At 46.5% G+C, this 24,139-nt stretch overlaps 1 protein-coding gene across 4 annotated transcripts in view; it reads left to right on the top strand.

Moving 5' to 3' along the window:
* NSD2 (nuclear receptor binding SET domain protein 2) overlaps window positions 1-24,139 on the top strand; it is a 109,751-nt gene that overhangs the window by 8,628 nt on the left and 76,984 nt on the right. For all 4 annotated transcript variants that reach the window (XM_021666985.2, XM_021666986.2, XM_021666987.2 and 1 more), the window contains exons 2-3: window positions 18,839-19,464; window positions 22,389-22,551. In XM_021666985.2, coding sequence (XP_021522660.1) covers window positions 18,868-19,464; window positions 22,389-22,551 — 760 coding nt within the window. In that variant the 5' untranslated portion in view covers window positions 18,839-18,867. The remainder of the gene's footprint in view (window positions 1-18,838; window positions 19,465-22,388; window positions 22,552-24,139) is intronic.

Here is a 24,139-nt window from a genome sequence, read left to right on the forward strand (position 1 = left end):
CCTAGATGGGGAAGGCACTTAGTTAACAAGTGGAGATAGTTTTTTGTATTATTCTGTTTTCCTAATGATTTTTATTTCATGAAAATGTGAATTCCTATATTTTTGATTAAAATATGTGTTAGAAATAGGAGGCTTCTGTGTTCTTTCCCCTCCAAAATTTTGGAGTTGGTGCAATCTTTATAGAGCTTTGCTACATGAATCTTTGAGCAGCAAAGCATCTTCATCTCATTGAATCCTCACAGCAGGAAATTGAATCCCAGTGATGTCGAGTAACTGACCCAAAGTCACAAGGCTGTATGCAGTGGACTTAGAAACTCTGCAGGGCCTGACCTCTGATTCTGTACCCTGGGAACTTACTTGTTTTGCGTCTCAGGGAAAACTGTAACATACAGCCATCTGTTTGTGGATGGAAGAGTGAGCCATTACATTTCTGCAAGTCAGCATGGCAGTGTACTTCTGTCTGATATTTCTTCATTCATTGAGTATCAGCTGTGTGCCAGTGATGAGCCAAGACCTATGTCTTTGGTCCCTTGAGTTTTATAGGCCTGTAATGGGATGAATGGGGAGGGACAATGAGCAAAGATCTTATCTTTAAAAAACCCATGAAACACTCTTGCCAAAAATAAATAAATAAATAAATAAAAATCAAACCTGAGTCCAGTCAAGCTCCTGTGTTTAACAACCAATCTACAGGAAATACAGAGGGGAGAGAAACATGCTGAACTATACTACAGGGTTGCCATTGGCAACACTGAGAATGTGGGAAACTATGACTAGTAACCCATACTCATCATCAGGGAGAAGTGAAGGGGACTGATGATAAGAGACTGGAGGTACAAGGACTAATTTTTATTGAAGGGCTTACGTGTGTTTGTGTCAGGCCAGTTTGTTAGAGACACAACTGAATATCACTTATGATATTTGAGACAATTAGAATTTGGGACAATGATTATATTTATTGTTGAGGAATTATTTTCATTTTTAACTGTGGTAGTGGTTTTGTTTAAAGTCACATCTCTACCTTTTAGAGATTGATGAAATGGTACATCATCTGGGATTTGTGTCACAATCTTATGGGAGAGGGAGTAGGTTATGTGTGGTTAGATCAGGACTGGCTTAGGTTGAGAGTGATATGGGCACACGAGTTGTAAGTCTTTTTCTTTTTTGAGATAGGGTCCCTCCTGGGTTCAAATGATCCTCCCACCTCAGCCTCCCAAGTAGCTGGGACACAGGTGTATGCCACCACACCCGGCTAGTGTGTGTGTGTGTATGTGTGTGTGTGTGTGTGTGTGTGTTAATAGAGACAGGGTTTTGCCATGTTGCCCAGGCTGGTCTTGAACTCCTAGACTCAAGCAGTCCTTCTGCCTGCACCTCCCAAAGTGCTGGGATTAGAAATGTGAGCCACCACACCCAGCCCTGGTTCTAACTATTCTCTCCAGATTTATGTTTAGTATTTCTCTTCACACAAAGCAAGTTATGAAGGAAAGATCTAGGTGCGTGTAGTAGGGAGGTTATACCTGACAAAGCTTTGGAAAAGACTTCCTGGGATAGACACTGGAGCAGGCCGCAGAGAGCAGAAGAGGGGTTAGGGGTGAGTGTCAGGTGGCGGGAACAACCTGTGCAGAGGTTCCATGATAGAGCAGGAAAAAGCCTGGTGTGGCTGGAGCAGGGGGTGTTGGGCAAGTTCTTTTAGGCCCAATTAAGAGCAGTGTGAGGTTTTAAGGGTGAGGGTGTGACAAGAATCTGTTTGCTTTGGAAAGAGGATTCCAAAGATTACTCTGTAGATTTGAGTTGGTGCTGGGAGAAGGTTTGGGAAGAATATGTACAGGAGACCAGTCTGTGGTTACTCTGTTCAGGTGAAAACCTTTCCATTGTCCCTGCTTTGGGTCCCTGATTGGATTGGACACCCTATCTCCTTGAAATGTGGTGTGGCCTGTCATTTGCTCCAGCCAATGAAAAGTGGTATGTAACTTCTGAGACAAGTGCTTTATCATGTTCCCTCTCTCCTGTTTCTTTTTCTTTTTCTTTTTTTTTTTTTTTTGAGATGGAGTCTTGCTCTGTCGCCAGGCAGGAGTGCAGTGGCGCAGTCTTGGCTCTCTGCAACCTCCGCCTCTTGGGTTTCAAGCGATTCCCCTGCCTCAGGCTCCCAAGTAGCTGGGATTACAGGCATGTACCACCACATCCGGCTAATTTTTTGTGTTTTAGTAGAGATGGTGTTTCATCATGTTGGCCAGGATGGTCTTGATCTCCTGACCTCATGATGAGCGCCCGCCTTGGCCTCCCAAGGTGCTGGGATTACAGGCGTGAGCCACTGTGCCCGACCCCTTTCTCTTGTTTCTGATTGTGGAAACAAATGGATATGTACCATGAGCAAGAAAGAAAACTTTGTGTTGAGCCAAGTAACAAACAGTTATGGGCTTGTTACTGCACCATAACTTAGTCTCCAGTGTTTCTCAAAGTCTCGTACCCGGACTAGCAGCATCAATGACCTGGATGCTAGTTAGAAATGCAGATTTTCAGGTCTCAGACCTACTGCATCATAAACCCTGGAGTGGGGCCTGACAATCTGTGTTCTAACATGTCCTTCATGTGATTCTGATGCCCTTGAGTTGAGAGCTATTGCCTGAGTTTCCCGACTGATAAGTCATTTAGGAGGCTGTTGGCGTCAGTTGTGGTGATAGAGCTTGGTGGTTGGCCAGTGTTGGAATTGTGGGTGTGGGGAGAAGTGGACAGGCCTAGCTAGGAAGGCTTCTGGAGTAAAATGGGTAAGTTGTGTTGTTAGGGATAAGGAGAGATTGGGGAAGTTCTGGTGCCAGTTATAGCCCTAAGTTTTTGTCTGACAGAACCAGATGGATGGCAGTGCCATTTACTGTCCAGATGGCATTCTTTTTGTGTGCATCTACATTTCTTTCTGTTTCAGGGTTCAGAAACAAGAGAAAGCCCCTTATAAATAAAAAATTGTGGGGCCCAGCATGGTGGCTCATGCCTGTAATCCCAGCACTTTGGGAGGCTGAGGCGGGTGGATCACAAGGTCAGGTGCTTGAGACCAGCCTGGCCAACATGGTGAAACCTCATCTCTACTAAAAATAGAAAAATTAGCCGGGCATGGTGGTGTGTGCCTCTAATCCCAGCGACTCAGGAGGCTGAGGCAGAGGAATTGCTTGAACCCATGAAGTGGAGGTTGCAGTGAGCCAAGACTGTGCCACTGTGCTCCTGCCTGGGAGACAGCAAGACTCTGTCTCAAAAAAAAAAAAAAGAAAAAAACAATTTGTGAACTTCCTTAGTTCAAGTAACAGTTTCTCAATGAACCCCACCTTGATGCCCCTTCCCCATTTAAAAGTGTACCCCCTTTGCAGGGTTGGCCGAGGTGGCTCAGGTCTGTAATCCTAGCACTTTGGGAGGCTGAAGCAGGCAGATCACTTGAGGTCAGGAGTTTGAGACCATCCTGGCCAGAAGGTGGCGGTTGCAGTGAGCCAAGATTACACCACTGCACTCTAGCCTGGGTGACAGAGCAAGACTGTTTTAAAAATAAAAAAGTGTACCTCCTTTGCTCTCCTGATCCTACCTTGTTTGTTGTTCCTATCTGCTCTCCCAGCTGTAATGGAGGCCCCATGAAAGCAGGACGCTTGTATCTGGTCCATGGCTGTGTTCCCAGAGCGAGCTGCAAGTGTGGGTGGTCAACATGGGTGAGCTGAAGGAGCTGCCTAGATGGCGATGAGGAGCGAGTGTGGCCCATGTGGAGCCGCACGCAGGAGCTGCGCTGCTGCCCCTCGCTCGTGTTTTTCTATGCAGTAGCCTAGGATAGAGGCTGGAACTGTCATGAGAGCTTGTTTAACTTAAGACAACTTATTCCTAAGTGGGAGAGAAAAATGATATTTCAGCAGAAGCAGCACTACCCAAAATGAAAACTTACAAAATGAGACTACCAAGAAAACTTTAGGTATAAAAATTTGGTTTTTCTCCCCCTCCCGCCTACTTTTTTTTTTGGGGAGATGGGATCTTGCTCTGTCAACCAGGCTGGAGTGCAGTGGCACAATCTTGGCTCACTGCAACCTCTGCCTCCTGGGTTCCAGCCATCCTCCCACCTCAGCTTCCCAATTAGCTGGGAGTTTGGGCGCATGCCACTGTGTCTGGCTAGTTTTTGTATTTTTTGTAGAGATGGGGTTTTGCCATGTTGCCCAAGCTGGCCTTGAACTCCTGAGCTCAAGTGATCTGCTACACCTTTGCCTCCCAAAGAAAGCACTGGAATTACAGGTGTGAGCCACTGGAGGCCCCTTTTGTTCTTTTTTTTTTTTTTTGAGACGGAGTTTTGATCCGTCACCCAGGCTGTGGAGTTCAGTGGCACAATCTTGGTTCACCAAAACCTCCGACTCCCTGGTTCAAGCGATTCTCCTGCCTCAGCCTCCCAGGTAGCTGGGATTACAGGCGTGTGACACCACACCCAGCTAATATTTGTATTTTTAGTAGAGACGGGATTTCACCATGTTGGCCAGGATGGTCTCAATCTCCTGACCTCGTGATCTGCCCAGTGTGGCCTCCCAAAGTGCTGGGATTACAGGCGTGAGCCACCGTGCCTGGCCTTGTTCTTTATCTGTAAATTGTATACGTTATTTGTGGAAGACGAATTGGGATTATGTATTGTGTTAACAGTTTATTGGGTTCTTTTCAATTGAGTTTTGAAATCTGGAAGTGTGTCTTTAAAATTCAACTGCCTGTAACTCCTTTGAAGCAAATAATAGTGCTACTTGTTTGTCCAGTATCTACCTTTGTAGGCTGAATGGATGTCTGTTTCTCATATACCAGTATGTTCATGGCTGCTGTATGCATCTCAACAAATTAGTGGATTAACTCAGTACAGGGCAGAAATAAGGCATTGCCAGTGCCCTATCTCAGGCCCCTGCTTATGGGTCAGTGGAGCATTATTGAGGCTTCTCTACTGATTCAGAAGAAATAGTAACAGAATGAAATATGGTCATTGCCTTCTCTGTTTTCTTTGAGAGAGGAGGCCGTAGTCATTCTTGTAAGTTGATAATCTTCTGAGATAGGAGATAAAGGAAATCTGTCTCAGTGGCCCCTGTTTACAAGGTCCTTACTCTGCATTTCTGCCTCTGAGGATTCTCTAGTGGCTGCTTGGGGCCACGCATAATGCTGGAGTGTGGAGGCATGCTCTGGGTGCTGGAAATGTCCTTGAGCCTGGCCGCTGTTCATAGCTCTGCCTTCTTGGCTTCTTGGTGGCCCTGTCTCATAGGAGCTGTTGTTCCCTCCCTTGGTACCCAAGCATTGCTCCTCTTTGTTACCACCCAGAGGTCTCTGTGCCAGTTCTGCAGAGCTGCCTTGATAACAGGCAGTCCCTTACTGCTCTCTTCCCCCTGGGAAAGTTCCAGGTGCAAGAATGATGTAGAGAAACTGAATTGTGTGAGTTCCAGCCTAGAGTTTATATAAATCCTATTTCCAGAGATGTGCAGTTTGACATATCATTATGGCAGAATAGCTTAAGTATTCTTTTTAATAATTCTGTAATCAGAAAATATATTTATGAACAATTTGTATAATACTGAAAAGTGGAAGGAAACATAACTCTGCTCTCATCAACCAAAATGTTGAAGCATATTTCCAGCTTTTTTCCTTTGTGAAACTAAAGCACATCCAATGAAGACTTGTGCATTGTGAGTCTGGTAATCAAAGGTGACAGTCCCTGCTCTGCTCCCCTTCGGACTTGCATCAAGGCAACCTCTGCCCTTTGAGGTGTTGCTGCTTTTTTTTTTTTTTTTTTTTTTTTTGAGACAGGCTCTCGCTCTGTCACCAGGGCTGGAGTGTGGTGGTGTGATCTCAGTTCACTGCAACCTCCGCCTCCCTGGGCTCAGGTGATTCTCATGTCAGCCTCCTGCGTAGCTGGGATTACAGGTGCAAACCATCACGCCCAGCTAATTTTTATATTTTTAGTAGAGATGGGGTTTCACTATGTTGGCCAGGGTGGTTCTTGAACTCCTGGCCTCAAGTGATCCACTCATCTTGGCCTCTGAAAGCTCTGGGATTACAGGCTTGACCACCGTGCCTGGCCTTTCAGCTGTTATTTCTATTTATCTATACTTTAAAAAGTAACTTGCTTATTTTGCTAATTTTAGAACTCCCAAATTGATGTATGTTCAGTTTTATTTGTGGAAGATGATGAAGATTTAGCTTTCTTACCCGCCCCGCTCTTACCTCCCATGTTACCTCCTGACTTCTTCCCAATATTCCCAATATTGTGATGGTTTGATGACCTATTCTAGAACTTAGTGGCTGAGAAAATAACAACCTGTATTTGTTTACAGTTTTGTAAGTGGGACATGGTTGCCAGGGTTAGCTTGTTCCTCCGCTCCATGTGATTCCAGCTTGTTGATACTGGCTGTCAACTGTGGGAGCTCAGTAGGGACTGTTGGCCATGGGCCTCATTTCTCCCCAGTATGGTCTAACCCATGAGGCTGCTTGTGCTTCCTTGCAGCATGGTGGCTGGTTCCATGGGGGAGGAAGTGAGACCTGCCAGTCGTTTTAAAGGCTAGAGTGAGAACCGTCATCACTTTTGACATGTTCTTTTTTTTTTTTTTTTTGAGACAGAGTTTTGCTCTTGTTACCCAGGCTGGAGTGTAATGGTGCGATCTCGGCTCACCGCAGCCTCCGCCTCCTGGGTTCCAGCAATTCTCCTGCTTCAGCCTCCTGAGTAGCTGGGATTACAGGTACGCGCCACCATGCTCAGCTAATTTTTTGTATGTTTAGTAGAGACGGGGTTTCACCATTTTGACCAGGATGGTCTCGATCTCTTGACCTCGTGATCCACCTGCCTCGGCCTCCCAAAGTGCTGGGATTATAGGCGTGAGCCACCGCGCCCAGCCCTCTTTTTTTTTTTAATCCCTTTTGTTCAGTTATTGCAAGTCCCCACTTTTGCCATGTTCTGTTGGTAAAAACAAGGCCTCAAGGGAGTGGAGAAATAGACCTTCATCTCTTGGTGGCGAGAGTGACAAAGAATTGTTGACCATCTTTATTTACCTTTCATTGCTGAGGTCTTGCTCCCTTGCGCAGGCTGGAGTGCAGTGGCACGATCATAGCTCACTGTAGCCTCCAAGTCCTGGGCTCAAGCAGTCCTACTTCAGGCTCCCAAAGTGCTGAGATTACAGGTGTGAGTGTGAGCCACTACACCTGGCTAATTTTTATTGGTTGTCTTTACTTTTATAGCAAATTTTGGTTTAAATGACTATAAATTGTTACATTGTTCAGCTAAACCATACACTGTGACGGATAATATTTACTTACATGACTTTTTGTTTTCCTGGTGGTAACAGTTTTTCTGTTGGCTTAATTTTCCATGCATCTGTTACTAATTCAGCTTAAGGTTTTTCAAATGAACTGTATAAAAAGCCTATGAGATGGTCAGTTACATTAGATTTGTCATTTCCTTTTCTCCTTTTCTGTGATGACCTTTCTCCCAGAGCTGTCTTCCTGCTTCAGATTGGACTCCTCCCTATTCTGCTGCACAGCTGTTCACATCATCTTCTGAGATGGACCATCTGTTTTTTGGATTTCATGTCTTCCTTAGCTTACCTTCATGTTTGGTGATACGTGGTTTGGTAGTTATCTTAACGTATGTGTGAGGCAACTTTTTTTTTTTTTTGAGAGGGAGTCTCGCTCTTGTTTCCCCGGCTAGAATGCAGTGGTGTGATCTAGGCTGACAGCAACCTCCGCCTCCCGGGTTCAAACAGTTCCCCTGCCTTAGTCTCCCGAGTAGCTGGGATTACAGGCATACACCACCACGCCTGGCTAATTTTGTATTTTTTTTTTAGTAGAGATGGGGTTTTACCATGTTGGCCAGGTGGTCTCAAACTCCCGACCTCAGGTGATCCACCTGTCTTGGCCTCTCAAACTGCTGGGATTACAGGTGTGAGCCACCGTGCCCAGCTGTATATTAGTAGTTTTTGAGACAGGGACTTGTTCTGCCACTCAGGCTGGAGTGCATCAGTGTAATTAAGGTTCACAGCCTCTACCTCTTGGGCTCAAGCGATCCTCCCACCTCAGTTTCCTGAGTAGCTGGGACTACAGGCATGTGCTACCATACCCAGCTAATTTTTTAATTTTTTTGTGGAGTTGGGATTCTTGCTATGTTGCCCAGGCTGGTCTCAAACTCCTGGGCTCAGGGGATCCTTCTGCCTGGGCCAACCAGAGTTCTGGGATTATGGGTGTGAGCCACTGTGCCCAGCCAAGATTTGATTTTTTTTTTTTTTTGGGGGTTTTGCTCTTGTTGCCCAGGTTGGAATGCAATGGCGCCATCTCAGCTCACTGCAACTTCCGCCTCCTGGGTTAGAGCCATTCTCCTGCCTTAGTCTCCCAAGTAACCAGGATTACAGGCATGCACCACCATGCCTGGCTAATTTTGTATTTTTAATAGAGACAGGGTTTCACCATGTTGACCAGGATGGTCTCGATCTCTTGACCTTGTGATCCACCCGCCTCAGCCTCCCAAAGTGCTGGGGTGCTGGGATTACAGGCGTGAGCCATCACGCCCGGCCTAATTTTTTTTTTTTTTTTTTTTTTTTTTGAGAGGAGTTTTGCTCTTGTTACCCAGGCTGGAGTGCAATGGCGCGATCTCAGCTCACCACAACCTCCGCCTCCTGGGTTCAGGCAATTCTCCTGCCTCAGCCTCCCGAGTAGCTGGGATTACAGGCATGCGCCACCATGCCCAGCTAATTTTTTGTATTTTTAGTAGAGACGGGGTTTCACCATGTTGACCAGGATGGTCTCGATCTCTTGACCTCGTGACCCACCTGCCTCAGCCTCCCAAAGTGCTGGGATTACAGGCATGAGCCACCGTACCCGGCCCTGCTATGAACATTCTTGTACAAGGTTTTGTATTTTTTTTTTTGTATTTTTTTAGACTGTGTCTCACTCTGTTGCCAGGCTGGAGTGCAGTGGCTCAGTTTCGGCTCACTGCAGCCTCCAACTCTCTGGTTCAAGCAGTTCTCTTGCCTCAGCCTCCCAAGTAGCTGGAATTACAGACATGCACCACCACGCCTAGCTAATTTTTTTGTATTTTTAGTACAGATGGGGTTTCACCGTGTTGGCCAGGGCAGTCTTGATCTCCTGACCCTGTGATCCACCTGCCTCGCTCTCTCAAAGTGCTGGGATTACAGGCATGAGCCACCTTGCCCGGCCGGATTTTTGTATTTTTGAGATGGAGTTTCACTTTTGTTGCCCAGGCCGGAATGCAATGGCATGACCTCAACTCACTGCAACCTCGTCCTCCCAGGTTAAAGCAGTTCTTCTGCCTCAGCCTCCCAAGTAGCTAGGATTACAGGCACCTGCCACCACACCTGACTAATTTTTTATTTTTAGTAGAGATGGGGTTTCACCATGTTTGCCAGTCTGGTCTGGAACTCTTGACCTCAGGTGACCACCCGCCTTGGCCTACCAAAGTGCTGGGATTACAGGGGTGAGCCACCATGCCTGGCCTTTTTTAAAAAAATTTTTGAGACAAGTTCTCACTCTCTCACCCAGGCTGGAGTGCAGTGACTTGAGCTTGGCTCACTGTAGTCACCGCCTCCCTGGCTCAAGTGATCTTCCCACCTCAGCTTCCCAAGTAGCTACAACCACAGGCATACACCACCACGTCCAGCTAAGTTTTGTATTTTTTGCAGACAGGATTTTGCCATGTTGCCCAGGCTGATTTCGAACTCTTGAGCTCAAGTGATCCTTCTGCGTTGGCCTCCCAAAGTGCTGAGGTTATAGGTGTGAGCCACTGTGCCGGCCTACATGGAATTGTTTTATGTGAGAATAGAGGTTCTACCATCATTCAGTGATAGCAGGGCTGAAATATATTTCAGGTAGACTAGTGTGATATATTAGAAAATGAAGGAATATCAGGTGTGTATAAATCATATTTTCAAACTTGGGTTTTCTATTTCAGTCTCTTCTGCTCCTGGAGGAATAGGTTGGAGCTTAGTCCCTCTCATAGCCTGGCTCTGGGGAGTGTCCCGTAGATCTCACTGCTGTCCTCGTGTCGAGACCTCTCCAGGGTGACTGCTTAGTTGGATTCACAGAATTACAGAGTGGGCTTTAGCTGACATCTAAGCCAGTGGGCAAGGTGGGGGCAGTGAGGCCTACTGTGTTTGAAGTGTTAAAGCCCACCAGAAATGCACACAGGGGCTCACCCAGCCCCAGTCCAGGAAGGAACAGTCTTCTTGCCTCCCCACTGCCCTCTACCCTTTCTCTTTTTCTAGCATATCTACACTTGTTACTTTCTGCCTCTCCCTTCTAGAATATAAGCACCTTAATAAGGAATGCATTTTGTTTATTGCTCTGTTTCCAAGTGCTGGAGCAGAACTTGGGTGGGACTCAGTAACTGGTTCTTTATTTTAATTTTAATTTAGAGATAGGATCTTGCCATCACCATATTGCCCAGGCTGGCCTCCAGCTCCGGGGCTCAAGTGATCCTCCTGCCTCGGCCTCCCAAAGTACTGGGATTATAGCTGTGAGCCCTCACGCTCAACCTGAGTGAGTGGGTTCTGAATGCTAACTGTTCTTGTCTTGACCCTTCCCCCTGCTTCTGAGAGCAGAGCCCCTCCCCTCATGTTGGAGACCTCCCAAGGTCCATGTGGGCTGGAGTAGGGGCTGCTCAGCCTCCCTAGCCCTTTAACAGTCAGGTCATATTGTATGTATTCTGTGAAATGTGAATAATTAGTTATATATTTCCGAAGGATTTATTTTAAAAAACAGCAATGTGATGCTTAACTCTTCCCATCTCTGCCACCTCTGTTCTTGTCCCCCTTTGAAAACCACTAATAACTCACTTTTTTTTTTTTTTTTTGGTCGAGATTGAGTCTAGCTCTGTTGCAGGGCTGGAGTGCAATGGCAAGATCTTGGCTCACTGCAACTTCCGCCTCCTGGGTTCAAGTGATTCTTCTGCCTCAGCCTCATGAGTAGTTGGGATTACAGGCATGAGTCACCACGCCCAGCTGATTTTTTATATCTTTGGTAGAGACGAGGTTTCACCAGTTGGCCAGGCTGGTCTTGAACTCTTGACCTCGTGATCTGCCTGCCTTGGCCTTCCAAAGTGGTGGTATTACAGGCGTGAGCCACCACGCCCGGTCACTGATAACTGTTAACTATTAATTTCTGTTTTAACTTCCACATTTTTATTTTTCACCTGAGTGCTTACGTATTTTCATCCTTTTAATAATGATCGTGTTACATTTGTAATTTTAAGAGATTTTTTTCTTTTTTTAAAGATGGGGTTTCACCATGATGGCCAGGCTGGTCTTGAACTCCTGACCTCAGGTGATCCACCCACCTCAGCCTCCCAAAGTGCTAGGATTACAGGCGTAAGCCACCGTGCCCGGCCAATTTTAAGAGGTTTTAAGAAGAAAAATATTTATAAACAAGGGGAGTTTTTAGGTTATTAGCCTTCTTCCTACAACAGCATATCTCCAGTACAAATTTGATTCCTCTAAGAAGGGTTCCCGAGGTTTGACATCTCTAACTCTAATCCCTTCTGTTCTTTGTCCTTGTGACTTTACACCTTTCTTTTGTGAAAGGGCGCATATTATATTCTCAGGCCAGGTGTGGTGGCTCACACCTGTAATCCTGGCACTTTGGGAGGCTGAGCTGGGCGGATCACCTGAGGTCAGGAGTTTGAGACCAGCCTGGCCAACACAGCAAAACTCCGTCTCTACTAAAAATACAAAAAAAATTAGCCAGGTGTGGTCGCATGTGCCTATAGTTCCAGCTACTTGAGAGGCTAAGGCAGGAGAATCACTTGAACCTGAGCGGCAGAGGTTGCGGTGAGCCAAGATTGTGTCACTGCACTCCAGCCTGGGAGACCGAGTGAGACTCCATCCCATTAAAAATAAGAAATAAACTCTCAGTCTATGCAAAATGTATTTTGGCCCCCCCCCTTTTTTTTTTTTTTTTTTTTAAGACAAGGTCTTGCTCTGTCCCCTAGGCTGGAGTATAGTGGTGCTTTCTCAGCTCTCTGCAATCTCTGCCGCCCAGGCTCAACTGATCCGCCTGCTGCAGCCTCTCAAGTAGCTGGGATTACGGGCGTGCACCCAGCTAATATTTGCATTTTTTTGTAGAGACAGGGTTTTACCATGTTGCTTAGGCTGGTTTTGAATCCCTGAGCTCAAGTGATCTGCCTGCTCCAGCTTCCCAAAGTGCTAGAATTAACAGGCATGAGCCATTGCACCAGCCCTTGCCTCATGTTTGAATGATAATTTACCTGGGCGTAAAATTGTGGACACTTGTGGTGGCACTAGGTGGGCATTTATTTTCCCTTAATGCTTTCTTTCTTGCTTGTTTGATTGACAAACATTCTTGCTCTGTAACTCAGGCTGCAGTACAGTGGCATGATTATAGGTCACTGCAGCCTCAAATTCCTAGGCTCAAGTGATTCTCTTCCTTCAGCCTCTGGAGAAGCTAGGATTGACTTCTAGTACTATAGGTGTGCACCACCGTACCTGGCTAATTTTAAATTTTTTGTAGAGGTGGAGTCTTACTATGTTGGCCAGGCTGGTCTCAGACTCCTGACCTCAAGTGATCTCCCACCTCAGCCTCCCAAAGTGGTGGGATTGCAGGTGTCAGCCACTATGCCTGGGGAAGATTTTCTTTTTGTCTTTCATGTTCTGTCATTTCAATACAGTGTGTCTAGATGATTTGTTTTCGTTTATTTTGCTCAGATCCTAGGGTGCTCTTTTAATCAGAATACCTAATTTTCCTTTCATCTCTGGAAAATGTTTCATCTCTTTGAAATTTGTGGCTCAAGCTTGTAATCCCAGCACTTTGGGAGGCTGAGGCAGATGGATCATTTGAGTCCAGGAGTTCAAGACCAGCCTGGGCAATGTGATGAAACCTCATCTCTACAAAAAATACAAAAATTAGCCACTGTGGTGGTGCATGCCTGTACTCCCAGCTACTCAGGAGGCTGAGGTGGGAGGATTGCTTGGGCCCAGGAATTGGAGGCTCCAGTGAGCTGTGATGGCACCATTGCATGTTAGCCTGGGCAGCAGAGCAAGACCCTGTCTTAATTTAAAAAAAAAAAAAATGGAAACAAAAGTTGTCTTTCCCTCATCCTCCCACGTGTCTCCAACTAGAACTGCATTGGAATGTAAGCTCCTTGAAGATAGAGTATTTTTTGGGGTCAACACTGTGACCACAGATACTCACATGGTGATGAAGAAGTCCTCTGCCTGGTAGTGCCACCTTTTCCTCCTTAATGTTTAAAAGTACCCTAAAAGGTGGGTCCTCTGTCCCCAGGACATGGAGTGAGGATGAGTGGTGGAGTCACTTGGACAGGGTCCCACAGCTAGGAAGTGGCAGAGCTGGGATTCTAGCCCAGGAAGCAGCCTCCACACTTGGTGCTCCTAATCACTGTAGCCAGCTGCTCTCCATGACTCCTCTCCATTGGTCTCTGTGCAGGAAGCCCAGTCAGGCCTAGGCCCCTGTCCTGCACCTTTGCTCTGCATTCCAGCTGCCAAGCCCCAGATATTAAAGCCTGGGGTCCTGCCAGCAGCCTGTACCCTATGAGGCTCAGACTGCTATTCCCTTTTCATTTCTAGACCTGGAGATTTTCTTTTTTCTTTTTCTTTCTGTGACAGCCTCAGGAGGTCCAGATGACATATGCCCCGACCTGGAGATTTTCTTGCTTTGTGTTAGGCGACGTAGCTAGACAAGTTCTGTGTTAATAGGTACACACTATAGCCTGGGAGGATGTGTAGGAAGATCATGATGGAGATTGCCTCTGGGGGATAGCAAATGGAGTTTACATGTTGGAAATAAGGTAGACTTTGTCTTTGTGTGCTTTATGCATTCACTCCTCACCAGACTGGTGGGAGGCAACACCTGGAGGTAGAGTGCTTATATTTGAGTGCTGCCCCTTTGCTTCCCTGCTGTACAACCTGGGTGTCGCAGCCCCTGAACCTGTGGAGTGAAGAGTCACGCCTACCTTACAGTGTTGTGGATGTGGTGGTGGACAGTCTGCCTAGGCGACCCTGGCCTCTTGAGCGTGGCAGCCCCATGAGGGCTGGCTCCCATTCTTCCTTTCCTCTCCTAGTTCTCAGGTTTGGAGATTGTCTTCAAACCAGAGTGCCACAGAGGAAGCACTAAAGATACATTTGTAACATTTATAGTGGTTATTATTTGTAGTTGTTTTCTTTCATGTAAAAACTAGAAGCAAATGTGGCAGAATGCAAAAAATTGTCTTTCAAGGTGGTGTGTACATTCATTTGTCCTATTGTTGTTCATACTTTTCTAAAATTAAGAAAATATCCACTCCCTGCATTCGCCAACATAAGAAAGATTGTTAAACCCGAGTCTGGTGGCTCACACTTGTGATCCCAGCACTTTGAAAGGCCAAGGTGGGTGGATCACTTGAGCCCAGGAGTTTGAGACCAGCCTGGGCAACATGGTGAGACTTTGTTTCTACAAAAACACAAAAGTTAGCTGGGCATGGTGGCAAGTGCCTGTAGTCCTCCCAGCTGCTCAGGAGGCTGAGGCAAGAAGATCACTTGAGCCTGGGAGGCAGAGATTACAGTGAGCTGGGATCATGCCACTGCACTCCAGCCTGAGTCACACAGTAAGAGCTGTCTCAAAGAAAAAAAACCCAAAAAAAAAAAAAGATGGTTTGGGTTGGGTACAGTGGCTTGTGCCTGTAAACCCAGCACTTTGGGAGACTGAGATGGGAAGATCCCTTGAGCCCAGGAGTTGTCGTGGGGTGTCCCCTATGGCTGTGCTGAGGCGCTGGATCTGAGAAGTAAAGAGGCAGGACACAGAAGGACCGGAAAAAGACAGCTGGGCTTGCGGAGGCCATGCCACTTACAAGTGGAGACAGGTGAGGCCCTGAATGTCCAGAAATGTCTGTATTTATTAGGTACAAGGCAGGGGGAAGGGTAATGAGTGAGGTCATTTATAGGCTTAATGATAGGGCATACATAATCAAGTGAGTAGCAAGTGAGGGGGCCACTCCATTAGGTTACTTAGAGAGGTGGGCTGTGCGCAGTAGGGGGCCGTGCCGTGCGCAGTAATAGAGGGTCGTGCACAAAAAGGGGGTCCACCCCCATTAGGTCACTGAGGCAAGGAGGTGAGCTGTTGCAACAAGTGCCATGTGCAACACTTCTTACCTGGGGGCTGGAGACTTCAAAGGATTCCTGTAGAAGGATGCTGTAAACCAATGTAGTGGGAGCTGTCAGAGTGCACGTTCCTCTAAGATGTTTTATAGGAGGAGGATTTGAGCCAGCACAGTAGTGAGAAAAGCTGACAGGGTGTACAGCCGCTGTGGTGCAATTACACCAGAGGGGTTCTTCTCCCTCGGTTCTTCACAGGATCTCAGGCCTGAGGCCTGCTTTCCACAAGAACTAGATGCAAGGTGCTGCAGCTCCTTTTCAGGAGGCATAACTTGGTCCAGGCCGGCCATGCAGTGGGTACTGAGCGGTGCCGTCTAGTTCCTGACCTGCCATGTAGCATATGGCCTTTCAGGCTGGGGCGCTACCGCCTGGGTCATTGGTTCTCGTCCTGGTCTGGCTGTTTTTCCCATGTACTTGCTTCTGCTCTGTGACTGCTCTAGGCATTCCTCCTACTACAAACCTTCTATATATGGTTATATAGAAGGATTTTGTAAATCAGCACTGTGTCTGTACAGCTCTGGCTACAATCCGTTATATGATTATATAGAAAGATGATATAGAACTAAGTATGATTATATATATAAGCTAGATAAAAGTAAGCAGTAAGTTATACTTCAGGCACTAATTGTGCCTGGGATATGCACAGCTTTCCTTCCTCGGTGCCCATGTTGGGGGTTACCCACAGAGACCAGCCTGGACAATATAGTGAGACCCGTCTCTACAAAAAAAGGATTAAAAAGTTAGCTGAGCATGGTGATGTGTACCTATAGTTTCAGCTATAGGTGGGAGAATTGCTTGAGCCCTGAAGGTAGAGGTTGCAGTAAGTTGAAATTGTGCTATTGCCCTTCACTCCAGCTTAGGTGATAGTGAGATCCTGTCTCAAGGGGAAAAAAAAATTGTTTGGCAGGGTACGGGGGCTCATGCTTGTAGTCCCAGCACTTTGGGAGGCCGAGGTAGGATTGCTTGAAGCCAGGAGACTAGCCTGGTCAACATGACAAGACTCCATCTCTAGAAACAATTTTATTTTTATTTATTTATTTTTGAGATGGAGTCTCAGTCTGTCACCTAGGCTGGAGTGCAGTGGCACAGTGTTTGCTCACTGCAGCCTCTGCCACCTGGGTTCAAGCGATTCTGCCTCAGCCTCCCAAATAGCTGGGATTACAGGTGTGTGCCACCATGCCTGGCTGATTTTTGTATTTTTAGTAGAGTTGGGGTTTCACCATGTTGGCCAGGCTGGTCTTGAACTCCTGACCTCAAGTGATCCACCTGCCTTGGCCTCCCAAAGTACTGGGATTACAGGTATGAGCCACCTCACCCAGCTGCTGAACTTCTTGAATCTGTACATTTATGTCTTACCAAATTGAGGAACTTTTAGAGGGCCATTGTTTTCTCCAAATATTTTCCCCACCTTTTTTTCCCCTCTCCTTCTGGGAGTAACTCCAGCCCCTTTAATGTTGTTTCACAGATCAGTGAGGCTCTGTTTCCTTTTTTGTTTTTTGTCTTTATAGTCTTGCTCTGTAATCCGGGTTGTAGCACAGTGTTGCAATCATAGCTCACTACAGCCTTGATTTCTTGGACTCAAGTGATCTTCCCACCTCAGCCTCTCAAGTAGCAGGGACTACAGGCGCACACCACCACACCTGGCTAATTTTTGTATGTTTTGTAGTGATGGGGTCTCACTGTGTTGCCCAGGCTGGTCTCGATCTCCTGGACTGAACGATCCTCCCGCCTCAGCCTCCGAAAACCCGGTCATACTCCTTTTAAGATGGCTTCATCTTTGTGCCATCTTTTTTTTTTGTCTAGCAGCTGGAATCTGCTTTCAGTTATTTCATAAGCTGGGCTGCTTGGAATCAGCCTGGAATTTGGGCAGAGTTTATATGCAGAATTTGAGGCTCCCCTCTGGGATTCTCTCCTTGATATTTCCCCCCTTGTTTTATAGCTGTTACAGTTGCTTCAAACTCTCTTCAGTCACACATTTAAAAATGGAGTTCACCCAGTGCCGTTCCCTTTCTTTCGAGCTTTGGTTCCATCCATTTTCTCCCTGCTTTTGGTTACTCTCAGTTCCTTCAGGAGGTGGTTTTTTATATTTTGTCCAGGGTTATAGTTTTTACCTGTGGGACAGTTGGTATGATATGATCTGGAAGAGGAACTGACTTTGATCTACCTTTTTAAGAAATTGTGCGGGTTAGACAAAACACATTTGGGTGTGTTTTGGTGTTAAAGGTTGTCCAGAGTGACGAAGCCAAACTGGGACTTTTATGTTTTAAAGGTTTTATGTTTGCTCTTTTCTTCCTGTCTCCTTCCTCAGCTGTCTGCTTTCTGTGGAGCCTGTAAGTTGTAGACACGAGCATCCCCCTATTGCTGCACATCAGGTGTCCACATCTTGGGCCGTATAGCCCTGCTGCCTGGGCATCCTGTGCATTGCAGGAGATAATGTAGCAGCATCCATGACCACGACCCAGCATAGGTCAGGGGCTGCCCCCTAGTAGTAATGAAAAATGCTTCCAGATGAGGCTAAGTGTCCCTGGGGAACAAAACCCTCCCATTTGAGAACTGCTGCTCTAATCCACCGGCATCTGTGGTCCTTACTGTACTCAGCTTTTTCCCAGTGTCTGATGCTGTTGGTTTCTGCCTTTTCAGAGGGCTCTCGGAGTTTGTGATGTTGTACGCTTGAGAGATGCCTTCCCAGCTGGGGCGTGCCTACCTGTTCCTTACTCCCAGCTGTGTTTTGGGGCTCTGGCCCCTTCAGTAGGTGTCTCAGATTAGGGAATGTAGCTTTGCAGCAAAGACCCCACACCACCACACTGCAGCCAGAGTCGCCTTCCTAAACTGCCCCCTTCTGCACTTGGGCCTCATTGGCCAGTGTGGTGTACTGGCAAAGTAACCTGTGTTGTGGCTCAGCAGTGTTGTCCTCAACTAGTTAATGTTCAGGTGGTAGCTAAAAAGTGTCATGTTACTGCTGTGTTCTTTCATGTTGAATTTGGGCCGGAATACGGAGAGGGGTAGTGGACTGAGACAAGAACACTGGGTTGAGCACAACCAGACCTGACCAGGAATGCTTTCACCCTTGGAGACTCCTGGCTTTCTGCTGCTTATTTCCATCAACCTGGAACTAATCCTGTGCTTGGAGTTGGAATATCTGGTTTTAAACTTTGCTGACTGTGTCATCTTGGGCACGTTCTGAGCCTTTGCCTGAGTCCTCAGCTGTAACAGGAGGGACTGGGATGAGCTCTTTTCCTGTTAGTATTGATTTTGCTTTTATGCTGTTCCCTGTTGTCCTTTTGCATAGGCCTGGCATTTTGCCAGCCACCTCACACATATTCTTATTAAGTGTATCCTGGTGAACAGGTGGAAATCTGTGTTTTAGGGATGATTGACAAATTAAGTTATGTGTCCATGGCCATGCTATGATTTTTAGTGGTATGACTGGAGTTTGCTGTCTTGACTGACTTTTGTGTTCTTCATTTAAAAAATGATTCCTCGTTCTTTTCTTTCAGCTTTATCATTTTGTGATTCTGTGTAATTTTTGTGATACTAAAACTGTCTCCTGTGATATGAATTATTATAAAAATGTCACAAATTGCTTATAGAGAAAACCAGACCCCGCAAAGCTGTAGAGGTCCTCGCATACCTATCCTAGATTTTAAATGTAACATGTTGCTTTTTCTTTCTTTTTTCTTTTTAAAATACCATAGTGTTCTAAGAACGGAAGCATCTGGGCTGGATGGAATTTAGCATCAAGCAGAGTTCCCTTTCTGTTCAGAGTGTTGTAAAGTGCATAAAGATGAAGCAGACACCAGAAATCCTCGGCAGTGCCAACGGGAAGACTCCGAGCTGTGAGGTGAATCGCGAGTGTTCTGTGTTCCTCAGCAAAGCCCAGCTCTCCAGCAGCCTGCAGGAGGGGGTCATGCAGAAGTTTAACGGCCATGACGCCCTGCCCTTTATTCCAGCCGACAAGCTGAAAGATCTTACTTCCCGGGTGTTTAATGGAGAACCTGGTGCACATGATGCCAAATTGCGTTTTGAGTCCCCGCAAATGAAAGGGATTGGGACACCACCTAACACTACCCCTATCAAAAATGGCTCTCCAGAAATTAAGCTGAAAATCACCAAAACATACATGAATGGGAAGCCTCTCTTTGAATCTTCCATTTGCGGTGACAGTGCTGCTGATGTGTCTCAGTCAGAAGAAAATGGACAAAAAGCAGAAAACAAGGCAAGAAGGAACAGGAAGAGGAGCATAAAATATGACTCCTTGCTGGAGCAGGGCCTTGTCGAAGCAGCTCTGGTGTCTAAGATCTCAAGTCCTTCAGATAAAAAGGTATTTAGGAGACATTCTGTCAAGGGTCACATGACCTTGAGCAGTGAGCATGGGCACCTCTTGAGGGCACCTGCACGAGTACTGGGGTGGGTGGAGGAGGGCAGGACAGGCCTTGTACTTCCAGCTGCTTGCCTGAGCCCTGGCTGTGGGTTGGAGCAGGACATCTAGGATGTCCTGGCACTGCCTCCTCAGTTCTCAGCTGGCTGCTGAGCCAGTTGAGAGGTCTAGAGAGGTGAAGTAAGTTTTCAAGATTCAAATGGCTAACAAGAGGCAAACTTGTTTCTGAACGCAGGTCTGCCAGTTTCAGAGCCCTTGCTCGACAACGTCAGGCTACACTCTTCATGGATCTCATCTCCAAGGTGTTCTTTAACCTGATATAGTCAGTGGAGACATGCTGGGCTCTAGAGTACGACTTCTTAAGTCTGCACCATCTGATGAGTGGGAAGCAGAGCTGTGCAGAGGTGCTCCTGCTGTTCTTCCCCTGTGGTCCAGAGTCCACTTATTGTCTCCTCAGCCAGGTGGTCCAGTAGATGGCCTGCCTCCCGAGGCCTAGGGATGTGTCTTTTGCCTCCTGTTCCTGGTTCCCATTGCAGAGCCCCGAATGTTGAACACACGTGAATGAGTGTTTCCTCATCCTAACTTGAGATGGAAAGAGGTGGTAGTGCTGCTCCATTCTGCCTGGTGGTTGGTGTTTCCATGCCTTCACGTGGCACTCAGGATGGCCCTAACACATATGAAATAACTGAGGGGCCATGGCTTTGGCAGAAGGAAGGAACTCTTGAAGGGACAGCAGTCTCTGTTCATCTAGTGGTCGACAGGGTGTTTCTTTTTGGTTGCAGCTCCTTGAAATTGTTAAAATAATGAAGAGCTTTGAGGGATAAAAAAATTTTGAGTACTCAGGAGTTTTTAAATTCTTGCTCATGTAATTGTTGTGGCAATTTTTATTTTTATTATTTTTTTTTAGTTAGAGTCTCTGTTGTCCAAGCTAGAGGGCAGTCGTGTGATCATGGCTCACAATAGACTTGACCTCTCAGGCTTGGGTGATCCTCCTACCTCAGCCTCCTGAGTAGCTGGGACCACAGGTGTACACCCACTATGTGCCCAGCTAATTTTTCATTTTTTGTAGAGACGGGGTCTTGCTATGTTCCTCAGGCTGGTCTCAAATTCCTGGGCTCAAGAGATCCTCCCACCTCTGCCTCCTGAAGTGCTTGGGTTATAGGTATGAGCTGCTGTGCCCAGCCTAGAAAGATTTTTTGAAGTGCCCGTGGCTGTATTGAACCTCATGCTTTTGCACAGGAAGAGGCCTGTGCAAGTTGTCAGAGACCTGGCTGTTTTGTTTGAGACAGGGTCTTGCTATATTGCATAGGCTGTTCTTGAACTCCTGGCCTTAAACAGTGTTCCTGCATCAGAGCTGGCTTTTTCTTTCTCTTCCAAATAAAAAAAAATAAACTAAACAAAAAAAGCTGGTTTTTATTCCTAGCTCTCTCCCTTGGTTTTGTTAAAACTTGGGTAACTCACCTGATTTTGACTCTACATCTGCAGAGTGGGGTCAATAAATGTAAACCTGGGTTGCTGTGCAGTAATCTGGTAGCTGTTCTGAAAGTATGTCAGGCCTGGTGCAGTGGCTCACACCTGTAATCCCAGCACTTTGGGAGGTAGGAGGATTGCTTGAGCCCAGGACTTCAAGACCAGCCTGGGCAACATAGCGAGACCCTTTCCCTACAAAAAAAATAAAATTAGCTGGGCATGGTGGCACCATCTGTGGTCCCAGCCACTAGGGAGGCTGAGGTATGAGGTAGGAGGATCAAAAAAACATGGAAATGCGTCGTGTGGCAGCTCGTGCCAGCCGTCACCAGCATGCTTGTGGCAAGGTTTAGGGCTGTCATCCTCAGCTCACAGAAGAGGCAACTGAGGCCTGAGGCAGTGGAACAGTCTACTTATGTGCATAATGCTCTGAGGAGCAAGGCCAGGGATTCACCCTTGGAGGATTGGGGCCATGCTGGCTGCGCTCATTCCCACTGGAGAGCAGAACTGTTAGTGGCTTGTGGGGAGGATTTTGCCCTTGGTGGGATGTTCAGCCGCAACCTATCCATGTTCTGGAGGTGGAGAAATTGAGTCTCAGAGAGCCCCAAGCACTCAGATTCCATGTGATGGAACTGGGACTTGCTCCTAGTCCTCCTGGTGCCCTTGCCCTCACCACACTGGGACGGTTCATGTTTGTGACACCTGGACTGCTGAGAACCAATCGTCACACATGACTGAGGGCAGGGGTCAGTATGGATTTGGGATTCTGTGAGAATTCCTTTTTGACCAGTTGAATAAAGCACCATTAAAACTGTCTATTAATACTAGGCCAGGGGCCAGGCACGGTGGCTCATGCCTGTAATCCCAGCACTTTGGGAGGCCGAGGCAGGTGAATTACCTGAGGTCGGGAGTTCAGAACCAGCCTGACCAACATGGAGAAACCTCGTCTCTACTAAAAATACAAAATTAGCCGGGCATGGTGGCGCATGTCTGTCATCCTAGCTACGCAGGAGGCTCAGGCAGGAGAATTGCTTGAATCCGGGAGGCAGAGGTTGCGGTGAACTGAGATCGCACCATTGCACTCCAGCCTGGGCAACAAGAGTGAAACTCTATCTCGAAAAAGAAAAATACTAGGCCAGGGAAATAGATTTATATAGAGATCTTTGTAATGTTGAACGTCTTTTGTATGCTATGCACTGTCCTGATCCTTTAGCTGAGAGTGAGAGACAAAATTTTGATGAAGCGATGTTGAGGCTATCATCTAAAACACAGTAAGGGAGCACACTCTATTTTTGGGAATCATGTGTATTTGGACTTTTCAGCCTGATGAATCCTTGTCTTCTGGATATAGGGGTAGTGATTGGATGTGTTAGTGTTTGTTTTTTGTTGTTCATTTTCAGATTCCAGCTAAGAAAGAGTCTTGTCCAAACACTGGCAGAGACAAAGACCACCTGTTGAAATACAACGTCGGTGATTTGGTGTGGTCCAAAGTGTCGGGTTATCCTTGGTGGCCTTGCATGGTTTCTGCAGATCCACTCCTTCACAGCTATACCAAACTTAAAGGTACTGTGTTCTTCGGGCTGTTTTTTCAGCTTTCTCTTCTGCACTTAATCTTTCTCATCTCCAGGCTTCTTTCTTACTCTTTCTAAATAGCCCTGCTGTGGTTCGTATTTGCAGCTTTACCTAAAGTTAGTGATTGATTCAAATGTGACATGTCATTTCTTTTTATATTCAACTCAAATATGTACTTCATCTGATTGAATTAGTGATAAGGGAGACGTGACTTTTCCCTTGTATAATTTCTGGTTTTATGATAAATAGTTCATGACTTAGTTATAATGATTGCTTATTTCAGCATGATTTGCAGAGTGTTTTATGCTAAGTTTAAGTTGTAAAAATGTCCAAGTGAATTTTATTAGGCCTCTGGAAATGATCATCTTTGTCTTATGAAGCTTGAGTAGATAAGTGGATTTTTTTTTTTTTTTTTTTTTTGAGATGAACTCTTGCTGTGTAGCCCAGGCTGGAGTGCAGTGGTGCGATCTTGGCTCACTGCAACCTCTGCCTCCCGGGTCCTGGTTCAAGCAATTCTTCTATCTCAGCCTCCCAAGTAGCTGGGATTACAGGCATGAGCCACCATGCCCAGGTAATTTTTGTATATTTTGTTAGAGACAGGGTTTCATCATGTTGGCCAGTCTGATCTTGAACTCCTGACCTTGTGATCTGCCTGCCTCAGCCTCCCAAAGCGCTGGGATTACAGGCATGAGCCACCACGCCCGGCCGATAAGTGGATTTTTACATGGAGCAGCTGACATAACATATTAAGAATGTAAGACCTGGTGTGGTGGCTCACACCTGTAGCACTTTGGGAGGCTGAGGCAGGTGGATCACTTGAGGTCAGGAGTTTGAGACTAGTCTGACTAACGTGGTGAAACTAAAAATACAAAATTACTACTAAAAATACAAAAATACAAAATTAGCTGGATGTGGTGGCACATGCCTATAATTTCAGCTACTCTGGAGGCTGAGGCAGGAGAATCACTAGAACCCAGAAGACGGAGGTTTTGGTGAGCTGAGATTGCACCATTGCACTCCAGCCTGGGCAACAACAGCAAAACTCCATCTTAAAAAAAAAAAGAGTATAATATGTTCCTGATACAGAGCAAATAAAAACCTATAAATGTGTTTTTAGAGGAAAAGTGAAAGATAATGTGGCTTGAGATTTTTCTGAAAGTTCTTCTAGAGTGAAGTTGGAATTTAGTTTGAGCAAGTTGCAATGTGGTGAGTGCAGAGTTAGAGCTGAGCAAGTTAGTGTTACCCCATGATCTGATCTGTGTACCCTATGGAAATGTGGTGGCTAAAGCCAGACCAGACCAGGGCACTGCTCCAGTCCAATATTGCCAACCAGTCAGTCTTGTATGGCCCCTTGGTGGTCCTTGTGTACATGTCCCCTCCTGGTCTCTGGCTGGAGGCCTGATCTCCTGTGGGGGCAGCGTTGCTGCTCTTGCTATGAGCCTGTCTTTGCACTGCATGGCCACACAGGCTTGTCAGCTGGCTGCGGGAGCAAGTGGCTGCTGGGAGTGGGGTACAGTGTGCCTCTCTGGCAGATATAGATGTTACAGGGACCAGGCTGAGGATGAAGAGGCCTCTTCTG

The sequence above is a fragment of the Aotus nancymaae genome, unplaced genomic scaffold, assembly GCF_030222135.1.
Source record: "Aotus nancymaae isolate 86718 unplaced genomic scaffold, 86718_ANA_hifiasm-v0.15.2.pri h1tg000006l, whole genome shotgun sequence".
In the NCBI taxonomy this organism is placed as follows: domain Eukaryota; kingdom Metazoa; phylum Chordata; class Mammalia; order Primates; family Aotidae; genus Aotus; species Aotus nancymaae.